The 15,491-nt window shown below is 38.0% G+C and overlaps 1 protein-coding gene across 1 annotated transcript in view; it reads left to right on the top strand.

Moving 5' to 3' along the window:
- pkhd1l1.1 (PKHD1 like 1, tandem duplicate 1) overlaps positions 1 to 15,491 on the top strand; it is a 33,232-nt gene that overhangs the window by 9,719 nt on the left and 8,022 nt on the right. Inside the window, exons 31-55 of the mRNA XM_059556041.1 lie at positions 1 to 41; positions 299 to 431; positions 1,997 to 2,189; positions 2,363 to 2,505; positions 2,606 to 2,710; positions 3,581 to 3,769; positions 4,676 to 4,846; positions 4,954 to 5,171; positions 6,062 to 7,037; positions 7,380 to 7,628; positions 7,897 to 8,046; positions 8,325 to 8,499; positions 9,190 to 9,346; positions 9,439 to 9,595; positions 9,679 to 9,888; positions 10,704 to 10,833; positions 11,186 to 11,427; positions 11,594 to 11,730; positions 12,208 to 13,237; positions 13,335 to 13,526; positions 13,986 to 14,137; positions 14,519 to 14,678; positions 14,805 to 15,006; positions 15,111 to 15,199; positions 15,330 to 15,484. The exon at positions 1 to 41 is cut by the window's left edge and continues 81 nt beyond it. Of these exons, the coding sequence (XP_059412024.1) occupies positions 1 to 41; positions 299 to 431; positions 1,997 to 2,189; positions 2,363 to 2,505; positions 2,606 to 2,710; positions 3,581 to 3,769; positions 4,676 to 4,846; positions 4,954 to 5,171; positions 6,062 to 7,037; positions 7,380 to 7,628; positions 7,897 to 8,046; positions 8,325 to 8,499; positions 9,190 to 9,346; positions 9,439 to 9,595; positions 9,679 to 9,888; positions 10,704 to 10,833; positions 11,186 to 11,427; positions 11,594 to 11,730; positions 12,208 to 13,237; positions 13,335 to 13,526; positions 13,986 to 14,137; positions 14,519 to 14,678; positions 14,805 to 15,006; positions 15,111 to 15,199; positions 15,330 to 15,484 (5,756 nt within the window). The remainder of the gene's footprint in view (positions 42 to 298; positions 432 to 1,996; positions 2,190 to 2,362; positions 2,506 to 2,605; positions 2,711 to 3,580; positions 3,770 to 4,675; positions 4,847 to 4,953; positions 5,172 to 6,061; positions 7,038 to 7,379; positions 7,629 to 7,896; positions 8,047 to 8,324; positions 8,500 to 9,189; positions 9,347 to 9,438; positions 9,596 to 9,678; positions 9,889 to 10,703; positions 10,834 to 11,185; positions 11,428 to 11,593; positions 11,731 to 12,207; positions 13,238 to 13,334; positions 13,527 to 13,985; positions 14,138 to 14,518; positions 14,679 to 14,804; positions 15,007 to 15,110; positions 15,200 to 15,329; positions 15,485 to 15,491) is intronic.

Raw genomic sequence — 15,491 nt, 5'->3', positions numbered from 1 at the left:
TAAACGTGGAACTTTCCCAGCTGAGATGCATAGTTCCAGCTGTAAGTGAAGAACTTGATTTCCCATGAAGGTTTCTAAAAACAGTCAAATTTAAAATCATAAATATGTTAGAAACCTTTTTAAGTTAACGTTGTAATTGAATATAACAGTTATTATGAATAATATTTTATTAGTATTATTAACAGATCTGCTCAGGGCAAATTCACTAAACAGTTAAAACACTACTGCATTTGCATCCTCTACAACCTGAAAATAAACCTATGGAACTTTTATAATTTTATGAAACTTCATGACACAGGGGTCAGAAGGTGAACAGAGAGTAACTCTAACTGCAGCAGAGATGACAGCAGTATCAGATGGCTTTTTCACATACAGCAACAATTTGACGGCCATAATCACATCAGTGAGCCCACAAACTACAACAGTATTTGGTAAGGTATCAACATTCATGTATTGTCAGAAGATTTTACCTAATCCAGGGCAGATATGTTTAAAAGTCCATGCATTCACCTGGGAATTAAACTCATGACCTTAAAGCATTAATTTTCTAACTGTAATACTTTGCAAATAATAAACCTAGACAGTGACATTGACAAGTACCCTGAATGGCTTTAGATGTTCAAATATGCTTTTCAATACCTATTCATTTTGTCAAAATTGGTGCTCTATAGTTGATCGCATACTATGCTTGCAAACAGCCAACAGCTGATTGTATTCTGATCTGAGATTAAGCTGAAAGATGATACTCCGTCTGTTGAATACAGGTATATTCTATTTTTAGAATTGAGTTCTCTTGCCTTTATTCACAAGAATGCAGAGTATAAATAAGGATCACTGAGCTTTCAGATCAGTTCACACAAATATGTAATTCCTTCAACAACTTTAATAGAATTCCAATTATATGTCACTCAAAAACAAGACTTTGGACATGGAAATAATGTCATGCGTACGTGCAAATCTAAAATGAACTTTAGCAACACCTACTAATACAAAGTTTTCTGAGCATAAATCTTTTAAAAAAGTGTTTTAAAAAGGAATTGAATAAATATTCATTCTTACAGTTTCTCTTTTTCTCTCTAACACACACACTTAAAAATTATATAAATAAGATATATTTAGTTTTGGAGGAAAAAAACTAAATTTTCCATCAAGGAGTAAGTTTAAGGAGACGCTCGAGTCACAACATGTTTTCCTTAGCAACCATATGTATATTTTGTTTGATATCTGATTTGAATCAAACTTTAGAAAGGGTCAGACTGTGACTGTAATGTAAACCATGTCTTATGGTTCTTTTTTAAATAAAGTTACCAACCAAGTTTTATTTACTTACCAAAAACTATTTTTTACTCACAATTGGCACTCGCAAGTCTCAATTTATGACCCTTAAAGATTTTTTTGGGGGTTTGTTTGTTATAAATCACCTGCCCTTATTCCAAATAGTCACTTTTACACTTTTTGAACTGCAGATAGCAACAGGAAGCTACATGACAAATAAATGTGTCAGTATAATTATGTCTAAAAACAGGACCGACCTTCGGTGAGTGATTTCCACTGTTTCCACATTCAAATAAATGCTTAGCTTCTCTTGTTTGAGACAAGATAATGAAGATGAAAGACATGGGATACAAACAAACAGGTAAAATCACATTCAAGTGTCAAGTGTCTGTTTCCATCCCATTGTCCTGATCTGCATTTACATCTTGGTTACAGCTGTAAACCCCCATATGGCCTCCAGACAAAACTCTTTCCAGCTCTTTTGTGCAGGCCAGATAATTGCACGGGCTTTATCTTATGTCACGCAATCAGAAAAGCCGGTTTGGCTGCAGTGAAGGACAATCAACAGCGTGATGGCTCTTAAAAGCTGCTCAAAAAATTTCAAAAAAAAACTTCAAAAAATAAACGGTCACAGCAGCTTCGTCATTGTCCCCACCTCTCACAATCTTACTGGAACAGCAATGCATTTGACCTTGTTTTCACTTCATTGTTTTTTATAAAGGACGCCGGATTCTCGCCATCTTGGGCACAAATTTTGAGTCGCATGATAATGGCAGCTCCGTTTTGATTGGAGAGGCCGTATGTGAATTGCTGGATTGGACCAACGAAAACATCACCTGCCTGTTACCCACACTCCCTCCAGCTGAGTACAATATCCATGTGAGAGTCGGAAACCAGGGATACCCATTAACCAGGTCTCACATCACTTTCTGTACCCCATTACATCAGATTTCAAACTATCATTCAAATGATCATGCTACTACTGTAGAAGACTACACTTTAATATTACAATTGTGCATTTACAATGACATTTTTGTCAAAAGTGAAGCTTTTTGGAGTTATTAATGTTTGTTTTCTTTGTGTGCAGTGCTGGTGTTAAAACCACTATAGAGTATCTTCTAGAGGTGACTGGTTTCTCTCCATCTCTGGGGTCTTTGTATGGAGGAACCACCATCACTATCACCGGCTCTGGGTTCAGTCCTGTCGCAGAAGATGATAATGTCACTCTGGGTGAGACAAGACCACAACAGAAAAAAATGCATCAGCATTCTTTAAAACAACTTCCTGATCGTTTAGTGCAGTCACGGTTATGACTCTGTGTTTCGTACAGGAGACAGACAGTGCCGAGTGACAGCCACTTCAGATCATCACCTGGAGTGTGTGACCCAGTCTAGAGATAAAACACACACTGTCACTAACCAAGGTTTCCACCCCGGTAATATCTCTTTACTTGTATCGCTTGTTCTGTCACGCACACAACACCTGAATACATCAGAGAAAGGGGAACAATGGCTGTCAGCACAATGACTGTTTTATCATATCAATGACTTATCAAATACTCAAGCTGCTATTTTTCTGGCAGCTCGAGTATTTGATAAGTCCTTGACGTGATTTGTTATTGATTTGGCTTTTTAAAGAGCTATGAAAATATGGTTGACATTGTTATAAGCTATATTTAGTCATGCACAGAATTCACACAGACAGTTCAGTGAAAGAAATCTGAATGACAGCTATTGGAATTCTGTGCTGCCCCTCGGATGTTCGCTTTTTAAATAATTGTGCTATATGATGTTTCTGATACCAATTAGAATTTCAGGTTTGTTTAATATTCTGTTTAATTTTTTTCTGCAGAATTCATTAAAATGCAAGGGGGAAAAATGAGTAACATTTTATAGGTCATAGAAATAGATAGGCTTTAACCTTAATGTAAATGCCATGGCAATAAAATCTTAAAATAATGGAGAAGTGATGGAAATTTAATAAAATCTTAAACCGTAATAAAAAAGGGATGTCAAATAGCATCTGAAAGTAATAGAAATGTCATAAAAAATGCATAAAATATTAAAGGTTCATGAACAATTTAGAGAAATAAAAATATTAAAAAGTAATGGAAATGAATGAAATCTTCAATTGTAAAGTGTCATGATCACACATTTTTCATTTTAATGTGCAACCTAAAACTTATTTATAAAGTTATAGAAATTAACTTGTGGTATCCCAAGATATAATATTTTGTCATAAAATGTGCATTTGTGATTGTGTTGCGATACACTTGCATATAATTAATTCCATCATATGTGTTCAGTGTACGGTCAGGGTTACGCCTGGAGCCCGTCTGCATTAATAGCCTCAGTGGGGGACACAGTGGTTTGGCTCTGGGACGCACCAGCTTTTGTGTCTGGTCTGGGCTACAGGGTCTTCAGTGTGTCCAGTCCCAGCAGCACAGACTATGATGGCATTGCTTTCAGCAGTGGAGACACCCGAACTGCCAAAGGTACAAACAACAACAACTATCCGTGTTAACACTGTTCACTCTAATTTACATTAAACAGGAAATACAAAACTACACAAAATATTTGCGACATTCTAATTTACATTAAGCAGGACAAACAAAACTACTCTGTTTGCAAAAACATTTGCCTGGACACCATTTAAAAACTAGTCCTTCCCTAATAAGGTGCATTTTCTAGTTTTAATTAAAAGACAGTATGTAACTAAATGCATTAAATCCACAATAAGTGAATAGAATAAGAGAAAAGAATAAGGCAAAAAAAAAAATATGTTCCAGATTAATGATTAGATTTAACCAAGTATTGTTATTTTTATATTCTGCTCCAGTCTGGGAGAAACTATTTTGAACATAAAATTGCACTTTTTAATAATTACTTTTACTTTTTAATGGCTGCCAGCTTGAAAGTTGTCTGACTAAAGTATTTCAATGTTGTGAAATATATATTACATTACATTCCTTGTCACATACTGTACGATACATTGTCTCTGAAACAGTGTTTGGCTTTTGTTTGTCCTGACTGTTGCTGAGAAGTAAATTTAGAGACCTCTGGGATATATAATTAAATGCAGACAAGCATTTGGACATGCAGGCATGCAGACAAGCATTTTATTTGTGAGTGTCAGATTTCATGAAGCGTAAACTCAAGGTGTCTGCTCTAATTACATATAATGGCAACATAATTACATACCAATCACTGTGTAGAAAACATTGTATTGTACAAATTTGCAGTTTACTTATAGACAATGCTTTTTGCCATACATGTGTAATTTTGTATTCTTGTAAAGGAACTGAAGGCAATGAAAGTTGGTGAAAGGTGTGATGCAGTTAGTTTGAGGAACAAATCTAATTCTACTGTTCTTTGTGCACATGTTTGTGTTTTACCAAAAGGGCTTTTTGCCTATCGTTTTACGTCTCCTGGAGTATACTACTATAGCAGCGGTTACATCGACACTGGAAACCAGAAGACACTTCAGGGAGTGGTGACTGTTATGCCATTGGAGGAGAGCACTGTTGGGCTTCAGGTGTTTGTGACAGGAATAGAGGCCTCTGTGAATATAGGTACAACTAAATCAGAGCAAAATAATTAAAAGTACAATCTTCAGTTTAAGCAATGGCAAGGAATTTGCAGGTAAATTCATCATAATCATCTTTTGTCTCCTCCCTAGTCTCACCACAAATGAACTCTTCTGACTCTGCTTGTGTGGCCACTTCTGACTGTTTCCGAGGACAGCTAGAATTTAACGAGACATCAGAAAGTCTATACTTCAGTTTTACTTCATGTGCCAGTCCCACTGTGTACCATATCACACCTGACCATGGCACTACACATGACATTATCAGCATCAACGGATCTGGCTTTAGCAGCATTAACTGTGCAAACGAGGTGAGCTTCATGACATTAAAGGCGCTGTAAGGGATTTTTTGGAATACCTATGCCAAATGCCAATCACAATACAAAATGAAAAATACACATATTTATATGACATTAACATTTAGACATATTATCTGCAAAACATATATTTTATATTCCCAAAGATATACAAATAAATGCATAATTACATTTAAAAAGGAAAACTCAATACATTAACATTACTTCAGATTTCATAGTAAAGGCACATCAGTTACATGAAACTTTATATCTAGGAATAAAAATGTATATAATTTCTATTTATAATCTATTTATAATGGTAGGTAAACCTAAGCAAAATGTACATAACCTTTATAAAAAACATTACTAATTTTGCCCATTTAAAAAATATATATTTCTCTACCTAATCCAACTTAACTTGATAGATAGATAGATAGATAGATAGATAGATAGATAGATAGATAGATAGATAGATAGATTTTAATTAAATAGATTTTAAATTAATCACCTTAATCACCTCACATTAATTACATTTAAATGAGAAGAAATCCTGCATAAGATTTTGAGACTTTTTTTTTAAGAGCATATCTTTAGTAAAACCTATGCTGATAAAAATATATTGATTTTCAAGGTACAATCTTAAAACAATTCTTTATATTATGTAATGTTGTTTTACTCATTTTAAGTTTTTGGGGAAATGACTAAAAAAAAGACAGACAACAATTTGTACTAAGAAAAAAGCAGGATCCCACAATTCAGGAGACTTAATAGTTTTAAATATGATCCTATATAGATCCTGAAAAGATCCATTCAGTCTCTGATATTAATGTTATAACATTATGCATACTTTAACATGTAAAGAGTGCATGAGTAAAACATTTAAAACTTTTTTTTGGTAACCAAAGGTCAAAGTTGGAGATTATCCGTGTAACGTCTTTAACAGCACCTCCACTGAGATCCACTGCCAACTCAGTCCTGACAGCGGAGCACCAGTGGGCATCCCATTACCTGTAACTGTTCTAGTCAACAACCTTGGCACTGCCATCCTGACCATGCCCAAAGAGTACGGCCGCAGATTTGTGGTTCTACCAGTGATAGATTCCATTTTTCCCTTGGTGGGCAGCACTACAGGCCACACGCGTCTATTTATCTCTGGTTCTGGGTTCTCAAATGGTTTGATTACAGTTGCAGGCGTTCCATGCAACGTGGTTTCCATGGACTACTCTTACGTAGTGTGCGATACCTCACCTTCCGAAGCTCACAGGGGAGACGTTGTAGTTTACGTCAATTCCATCTCTTCCTCATGCAGTTTTGATTGCAAGTTTGAATATTCCGAATCAATCGCACCATACGTCTCTGTGGTGCTCCCTAACTCAGTCAGTGGAAACAGCACCACTGTTGTGATCACCGGCAGTGGGTTTGGGAATGATTCTGCCAATCTAATGGTATCTGCAGCCAACATCCTTTTGGAAGTCATAGAAGTCACCGATAGCAGTATCAAGGTTACAGCTGGCGCCCTTCCCGCTGGTACACATGTCCTACAGGTGGTGGTGATGAGCAAAGGTCTCGCCACAGGAGATAAAACCCTGACCAGCATAGCACAAGCCAGCATCAACCCAACATCAGGCAGCATTGCTGGAGGAACGCCGCTCTTGATCACGGGAAATGGCTTTGTGGCGGGAAATACAACTGTGAGGCTCGCTAACTCCCCCTGCAGGATTTTAGATGTCACTTCAGATACGGTGAGGTGCATGACACCTCCTCATGCAGAGGGACAGGTGCAGGTGAACATTAAGGTGTTTGATGTTGTGTATCCACCTCAAAATTTCAACTACTCTAAGGGACAAACTCCAAACATCACCTCCGTCAGTCCTAGAACAGGTATGAACAAGCATTTATGTAGAAAATTTCAGTGACCATATATCTTTGAAGGCCAATCCTGGAAGTTAGCATCACCCTGGTTCCCTAGACAAAAACCCAATAGGATGTTTCCACTGGCTTTTGGATTATTGCAGAAAATAAGCTCTGTGACCAACAAAAGTAAATTTTATAAAAGTATTTTATGTCATAGAATAAACCATGAAAATAGCTGGAAGTGGTAAAATGCTAACTCATTTCCAAGTTTTGGTCTACAAATATAAGTCGTGACTGCAGCACGCCACTGAGCTATTGAATATCACAACACATTGTAGCAACACTACTGACATACTCCTTTCATTGTAGGTCCGGTTGGAACAGAGATCTCTGTATCTGGTTTTGGTTTTGGCACAGATGTAGCCCTTGTCTCCTTAGAGATCGGTGGCGTGCCTTGTAGTGTGTCATCCGTCACAGATACACAGTTGCTGTGCAATGTTGGGGAACATGCGGGAGGAACTTTTCCAGTCATATTTCACAATAAGGTCAAGGGTTATGCCTTGACCCAGTCTGTCTTCACCTATGAGCTGCTGCTGACAGGAGTCACACCAAATGAGGGTAATCAAAATTACTTTCTCTATGGTAAAAGATTCGTTAATATGGACAGAATGTAAAAAGTTACATGAAAACTGCTTATGCTAAGTTGCTAGTTCTAGTAAATAATTCCAATTTAAATCTATTAAATCTAATACTTAAGGTGACATTCAAAAACATCTGGGTCATGAAGCAAAGCTAGATGCGAAACACAAAGTGCATTTCTATACTTGCTATCATATTCAAATTCAAACAAGACACTACAAGATACCTTTGCTCTGTTTTGCTGTAGGAAGTTATGCCGGAGGAGCCATTGTTGCCATTCAAGGCTCTGGATTTGACCCAAACAGCACCAAAGTCCTCATCTGTAACAGAGAGTGTAACGTGCACCTGCAGAACTCCACGTCTACCCAGCTCAACTGTGAAGTCCCACCCAACAATGGCATGTATTATTTTAAAAGTACTGCGTATGTGTCTAGAAATGTTCAGTTAGCAAGTCAAAGCTTAATCTATCAAAGTAAGCATTTCTAAGTCTGAACAAAAAGCTCCCAGTACAGTTTTTCCTCAAAAGTAAAACATTCCCGGAATGCTTTGACTGACAGAAGTCAGTCACTGAGAGACAATGACAAACGTAACAGCTCATGCCATCTGGTCACAGATGAATAGAGCTGAAATAAAACTGCCTGATAGCATCTTAATGACAACTTTTGTGTCTTACAGGAACTGAAGCAGAGCGGCCCTGCACAGTCATAGTGATGAATGGAGGCGAAACTGTCAATCTCACCAACAGCTATACTTACAGATCCTCCCTGACCCCTGTTATCACCAATGTAACGCCGCGCAGAGGAGGAACCGCTGGAGGCACCAGACTCACGATTACCGGCTCAGGTTTCAGGTGCAGAACAGACCAGGATTGCATTGTTGCATTGTCCTTCAATCATATTTGTATACACGGTGTTCTCTGTGGCATTACTGTTACAAAGTAAAAGATTTCTATGCATTGCACAGTTAACACCTGTATTTTGATATTATTCATATACTATTATTGTTATATTCTTTTTTATATTTTCTCATTTTAAATGTTATTTTTAGTCATTTGTATGTGCTTTTGTCATTTTTCATTTATTTGTTTTTTATAGTGGCAGTTAGGTTTATATTAATTTCCTTTTTAGTTTTAATTTATTTTGAATACATTTTAGTGTTTCAACTTAAATTCTCATTCAGTTTACAAGTATTAAACCACAAAATTGTGTCATCATCTATTCACCATTTGAGTAATTCCAATCCTATAATTCCAAAAGATATGTTAAATTCAGAGCAAATAAACATTCCTAAACGTTGAAAGTGAATGGTGACAAAGTCTAGCTCTAAAACAACACACACACCCACACACACACACACACACCCACACACACACACACACACACACACACACACACACACACACACACACACACACACACACACACACACACACACATAAATAATAATAAATAAATAAATGCTATCAGTATTGTCCTGAGAGTTATAAAGCCTCATTTGGATGAAGAAACAATGACAGAATTCTTCCGTGTCTCACCTGTAGCTCAAATGTCAACGAAGTCTCTGTCACAATTGCGGGGTCTGTTTGCGATGTCCAGTCAGCCAGTGTGTCACAAATCATCTGTGTGACCAACGCTCAGCCCAGATCCCAAGAAACTCAAGTGCGGGTTCAGCTGGGGAACAGAGGAATTGCCCCAATGGTAAATGTGACATAAATACATTTATTACAAGAATAATCATTATAAGAATAATTAAAATCGATCTGTCTGCTTGGAATGTTTCTCCTCTCCAGGATAATGCTTCCTTCTTCTATATTGACGTGTGGTCATCTCCCTATACATGGGGTGGTCTCTCCCCTCCTGAGGAGGGCATGTTTGCTGTAATCACTGCTGGACAGACCATCCTCCTGGACACCAGCACACCAGTACTTAAGATGCTCCTTATCCAAGGTATGCTCATTTAGGCAAATACTATCATTATAAACCAAGCCTTGACACACTCACAGTTCTGTGAATGCCTGTTTTCTGTTTAGGTGGCCGACTGATTTTTGATGAGGCAGACATAGAGCTGCAGGCAGAGAATATTCTGATCACAGATGGTGGAGCTCTGCAGATCGGAACAGAGCAGGCCCCCTTCCAGCATAAGGCCATCATCACACTGCATGGACACCTGCGTTCTACAGAACTTCCTGTCTATGGCACCAAGACCCTGGGTGTCAGAGAGGGGGTGCTGGATCTGCATGGTATGTACTAAAAATAAATACTTAATTAATTTTTTGTGAATTATTATATTAAATATTTAAAAAAAAAAATTAGGCATTTTTATTTCATATACAGTAATTCTTCTTAAAGTAAATAATACTGTATTCAACAAGGATGCATTATATTAATAAAAAATGCCAGTTTATAAGACATTTATAATGTTACAAAAGATTTATGTTTTTTAAATAAATGTGTTTCTTTTGAACATTTTATTCAAAGAATCTTGAAAAAAAAATGTTTCTTGATCAGCAAATCAGAATATTAGAATGATTTCCAAAGAATCATGTGCAGAGAATTTAACATTGGCATCACATGAAAAAAAAAAGAAAAGTTATTTTTAAATTTCAATAATGTTTCATTAAATTTTTTCAGTATGTGTGATCAATAAGAGCAATTGTGATGCTGAGCATAAGATAATTCTTTCAAAAGTCTTACAGACCCCAAATTTTTGACCTGTGGACAGTAGTAAAAAATGCATACCCTGGACACATGTACCTGATTTGTATTACTTTTTTGTCTGTAACTTTAAATTGACAAATCTCAGAGCTTCAGGAAAATTTGTATCTAAAAGGTCACAATGTCAAGAAACACAATCTTCTTTAGAAAAATTAAGTAATCTGCGCAGAAATAGAGATGACCTACATATCACTTCCAGAAGGCTCAGTTAAGTCAGAACGCCCCTTAGGTGGGCTTTACAGAAGTGCTAAATTTCCTTGATACAGACACCATAGTGTATAATCACTCCCCTGCAGTGAGAGGTTTTGTTCAGGGCTTAACTACAATCCTGCTTCTTCAGGAATACCTGTCCCTATGCCATGGACTCGCCTTTCTCAGACTGCACAAAGCGGCTCCAACACGCTGACACTGATGGATGTCGTTACCTGGAAGACTGGTGATGAAATTGTCATCGCTTCCACGGGGCACAGGTATAGACCATCGCCCAAACCTGCAGCGAAACGCGGTTTCAGGTTGATTTACTAAAGCTACTGACTTACTAGAGAAACTGAATTAAATCAGTGTAGGAACAAAGGCCAAGGAAATGAAAAAGTGCAGTTGTTCTCTATAAACAGTACCAAATACCAAACTATCATTTATAGTTTTAACATTTGACCTTTTTTATTTGAGATTTGTGTTTGGGGTTTGGTATTTGGGAGAATACAAAATTGTAAACTTACTGTTTAAGTTATCGCTCAAATTGTATGTACTAAATTATTTTCAAATATGCTAATGAGGATGTCAACACTATTGCTAATAATCTAAAATATGTTGTTTTTACAGACACAGCCAAAGAGAAAATGAGTTGAAGAGAATTGCCTCAGTTTCAGCTGATGGAAGGACCCTCACTTTGACCGAACCACTGAAATACACTCATCTGGGTGTGTCTGTGACACTGCCTGATGGGACAGTTTTTGAAGCGAGAGCAGAGGTCGGTCTTCTTACCAGAAACATTGTTGTCCGTGGATCCAACAATGTGGAGTGGAACGATCAGATTGAAGCTTGTCCTGATGGATTCAACACAGGTTTGGATGTTGTTTCCTCAGCTGAGGATTGAAAGACAGACAAATAATCATGTCATACAAAAAATCATGACAATGCCTTAACAATTCCTAAAAAGTTATGTGAAAGTCATTGTCAATTTTATTGACTTTTATCGAACAAAACTCAATATACTTTTTTTGCTTACAGGGGAATTTGCTACACAGACTTGTTTCCAGGGTAGGTTTGGAGAAGAAGTAGGAAGCGACCAGTTTGGTGGCTGCATCATGTTCCACGCACCACAACCAAACCAAAATCTGGCAATTGGCAGAATTGAATATGTTGAGGTAAACGTTTCAATGCGTTTCAAAACTCTTGAGGACCTTTAAAGGCATAGTCCACCAAAAATTTTGAATTCTGTCAACATTCCTCATGTAATTCCAAACCTATGTTTCTTTTTTTGTTCTACGGAACACAAAAGAAGATATTTTAAAGAATGTTGGTAACCAACAGTTCCAGGTCTCCACAAGCCTACAAGACATAAGGAAGACATGTGAAAGGCTCTTGTAGTCTCAGGTAGTCCTAGTTTCAGGTCTCATTGACTTCTATAGTATTTTCTGTCCATATGGAAGTCAAAGGGTTTGCCAACATTCTTCAGAATACCTTCTCTAGCGTTCCACAGAAGTAAGTAAGTAATACAGGTTTGGAAGACTAAGTAAATGATGACCGAATTTACATTGTTCAGTGGACTATCCCCTTTAAGACATCAAATATTTACAATAAATGTCAGTCATGGCATTATGTTTGTCATTGTCCTACTTTAGCTCTTCAATGTTGGACAGGCGTTCCGTCTGGGACGCTACCCAATCCACTGGCATCTGATGGGTGATGTTAAGTTTAAGTCATATGTGCGTGGATGTGGCATCCATCAGTCCTACAATCGTGCCGTCACCATCCATAACACTCACAACCTGCTGGTGGAGCGTAATGTCATCTACAATATCATGGGTGGGGCCTTCTTTATTGAGGATGGCATTGAGACTGGCAACATCCTGCAGTACAACCTGGCGATATTTGTAAAACAGAGCACCAGTTTACTAAATGACGATGTGACTCCAGCTGCATACTGGGTCACCAACCCTAATAACACCATTAGGCACAATGCTGCAGCTGGTGGAACGCACTTTGGCTTCTGGTATCGCATGCATGATAATCCAGATGGCCCTTCGTATAACCCCAACATCTGTCAGAAGAGAGTACCACTGGGACAGTTCTTCAACAATACGGTGCATTCGCAGGGCTGGTTTGGCTTGTGGATCTTCCAAGAGTTTTTCCCCATGCGTACAGGCAGCTGCAGCTCCTCAACACCACTGCCAGCAGTCTTCCGCCGCTTCACTTCCTGGAACAATGAGAAAGGTGTTGAGTGGGTGAATGTAGGAGCGGTTCAGTTCAGCGAGTTCCTGATGGTCAATAATGAGAAGGCAGGAGTGGAGACCAAGAGGATCATTCGGCAGTACGTCAGCGGATGGGGATTGGATGGAGGGGCAGCCGTGGTCAATAGCACCATGGTTGGCCACGTGGATGAGCTGGGACTGGGGAGCGACTACTGCACCGCTCGGGGTGTTGTCCTGCCTCTGGATGATGGGATGAGCGTCATCAACACCAAGTTTGTAAACTTCGACCGTCCGTCGTGTGCTGCGGTCGGGGTGGCAGAAATCGTTGGAACCTGCATGTTCCGCTGTGGAGGCTGGAGCGCAAGATTCAGTGGGATCCAGTACTATCAGTCGCCCAACAAGGCCTGGTTCAGATGGGAGCATGAGGTGGCGCTGGTAGATACTGATGGGTCACTAACAGGTAGAGAAACATTAAATAAAACAGTATTTAGACACATTATTTGAGGAAAAAAAATTTGGATTCAAGATTTACATAAATATTTTATATTTCTGAAAAGGCAATGTTAGCTACAAGGTGCTACCAAGGAATAACTTGCTTGACCCAAGACGCTGCTTCCTGGGAACGGAGTGGAGTGTTGGCGTTCCTGCTGCCATATGTGACAACACTGTTAACTTCCACCGCATGGTCGTCTTCAATCCCTCCCCGCCTTCACTTAAGGCTAAAGATGTCATTCTAACCAACTCATATGGTATGATGAAATAAACTCTGGATGATTGAGCTTTGAAAAAAATGTGTATGAATTTTTTAGACATGTTTCTTTACAATTAACTTTTACTGCATACTTTCCTGACTACATTCTTTGGTTTCCAGAAAGAAGGGTTATGTAAAACACGTATTAGCACAGGGCAGGGGAATGAAAAAGTCTAAAGTATGTTATTTTTAAAGTTCAACTACTTTTAACTTGAGTGTCCAAAACATCTAGTGCATGTTTACATAGAAAAACATTGGAAGAGCAGAGCAGTGGAATGCAAAAATGCACTTTAGACTGTTAGGAACTGGCTCTCTAAAATGATTCTAAACTGAAAATAACTAAAGATTTTGTACACCAATATTGAGGGAACATTATTTATTAAGTTGAAGTGGGCTGTGATGTTTAGAAAAACATATTGGTTGGCACAGTTCATCTCAATGTCATATATCTCTTTAGGGACATGTGTGCTGCCTTACCTTGAAAAACTGGTGACCCACACATTTGGCTGGGTGGCAATGGTGCCCACAGGTCAAATGTACAACTGGTACTTTAATGGTGCTTCCCAAATCACCAACATCTCATACAATGGAATGGTCTATGGCTTTCGGGTAAAGTGTGCACACTACACAATAATCCGATGTTAATATATAATTTATATTTTATGGATAGCATGTAGTTTGTAACATTAATTAGCTTTTATGTCATCACAGTACTGAAGCCAATGCAAATGATTAAAATATCTATATTTTCTACCAATGATGTCATGTTAGAGTTATACGCCTGAAGAGAAACATTTTCATTTAAATAATATTTTCAGAATAACTATTGTTCCAATGAAGCATGTTAAAAATAATCACAGTTTATATGCAGTTATAATATTCCTCAGTTTGTAAACGCCTGACATATTGTATGACTCCAAAAGACTTAAATGCTAAATTTACAATTTGTGCAATATATAACATGTTAATTTGTCTCTTTCTTAATTACAGCCAGAACATTATGTAATTATCAATCACAAACTGACCCAGACACCTGACCGGTTCCGCATCATAGACGACAGGAATGGCTCCTCCCAGCCCCTGAACCCCACTGCAAATGTAAATGGGGATTGGTACTTCAACCAGACATCCAAAGACCTCTATTACATGGGTAAAACTGCTCATCTCTTCACTCAAGACATCTATGCTATCTTTCTATTCTTTCTTATTCTATTTGTTTCAGTAGTAGTAGTACTGTGAAAAGAATGAAAGATTTAAAATTTTGTGTCCACCACAGTGTCTGGAAGAGACCGTGTTGTTAGCCGGAGGAAGAGGAACAGTGTGGACCGCTCGGTTGTAGACAGATCGCTAGACTTCAGAGTATATCAGTGTTACTATCCCAACTGTATCCAGCCTTTCACTGGTTCTGTAGTCACGCTAACCAATACATCCAATACATCCAACACATCCAACACTGGCCGCAGACCTGCAAACTATGTGTATGTTACCACACACAGTCAGCTAATTTTAATAATTCAATCATAATACTACTAATGTATTGTATCTGTTTACTTTGCTAATAAAACAAACCCTGTTGGTTTAGTCTCTGGTCAAATACATCATTTTGGAGGTCAAGCTCAGTGAACAACTTCAATGTCCCACAAGATGGCTCTGATGCGACTATTCCAGCTGGTAAGCAACTGTAATGTCAGAAATCCCAAGCAAAGACAGAAAGGAAAAGCTATTCAAAAATATGGTTTGTCATTTTCATGAAATCCTATAGTGGTAAAAAAAATCTAAATAATATCTCATTCTGTCAAAGGCATTTGGATGGTTGTAGATGTTGTTGTGCCCTCGCTGAACAAGCTGAAAATAGTTGGAGTTCTGGAGATTCCAGACAGAAACAACAACACCTCCTCCGGCAGTGTAACTCAATACAACGACATTGTTCTGAATGCCACATATATCTCTATTCAAGTAAGTA

Source organism: Carassius carassius, chromosome 8 (genome assembly GCF_963082965.1).
Source record: "Carassius carassius chromosome 8, fCarCar2.1, whole genome shotgun sequence".
NCBI classification, from domain to species: Eukaryota; Metazoa; Chordata; class Actinopteri; order Cypriniformes; family Cyprinidae; genus Carassius; species Carassius carassius.
The sequence above is the reverse complement of the archived record's forward strand: the minus strand, read 5'-3'. Positions and strand labels throughout refer to the sequence as shown.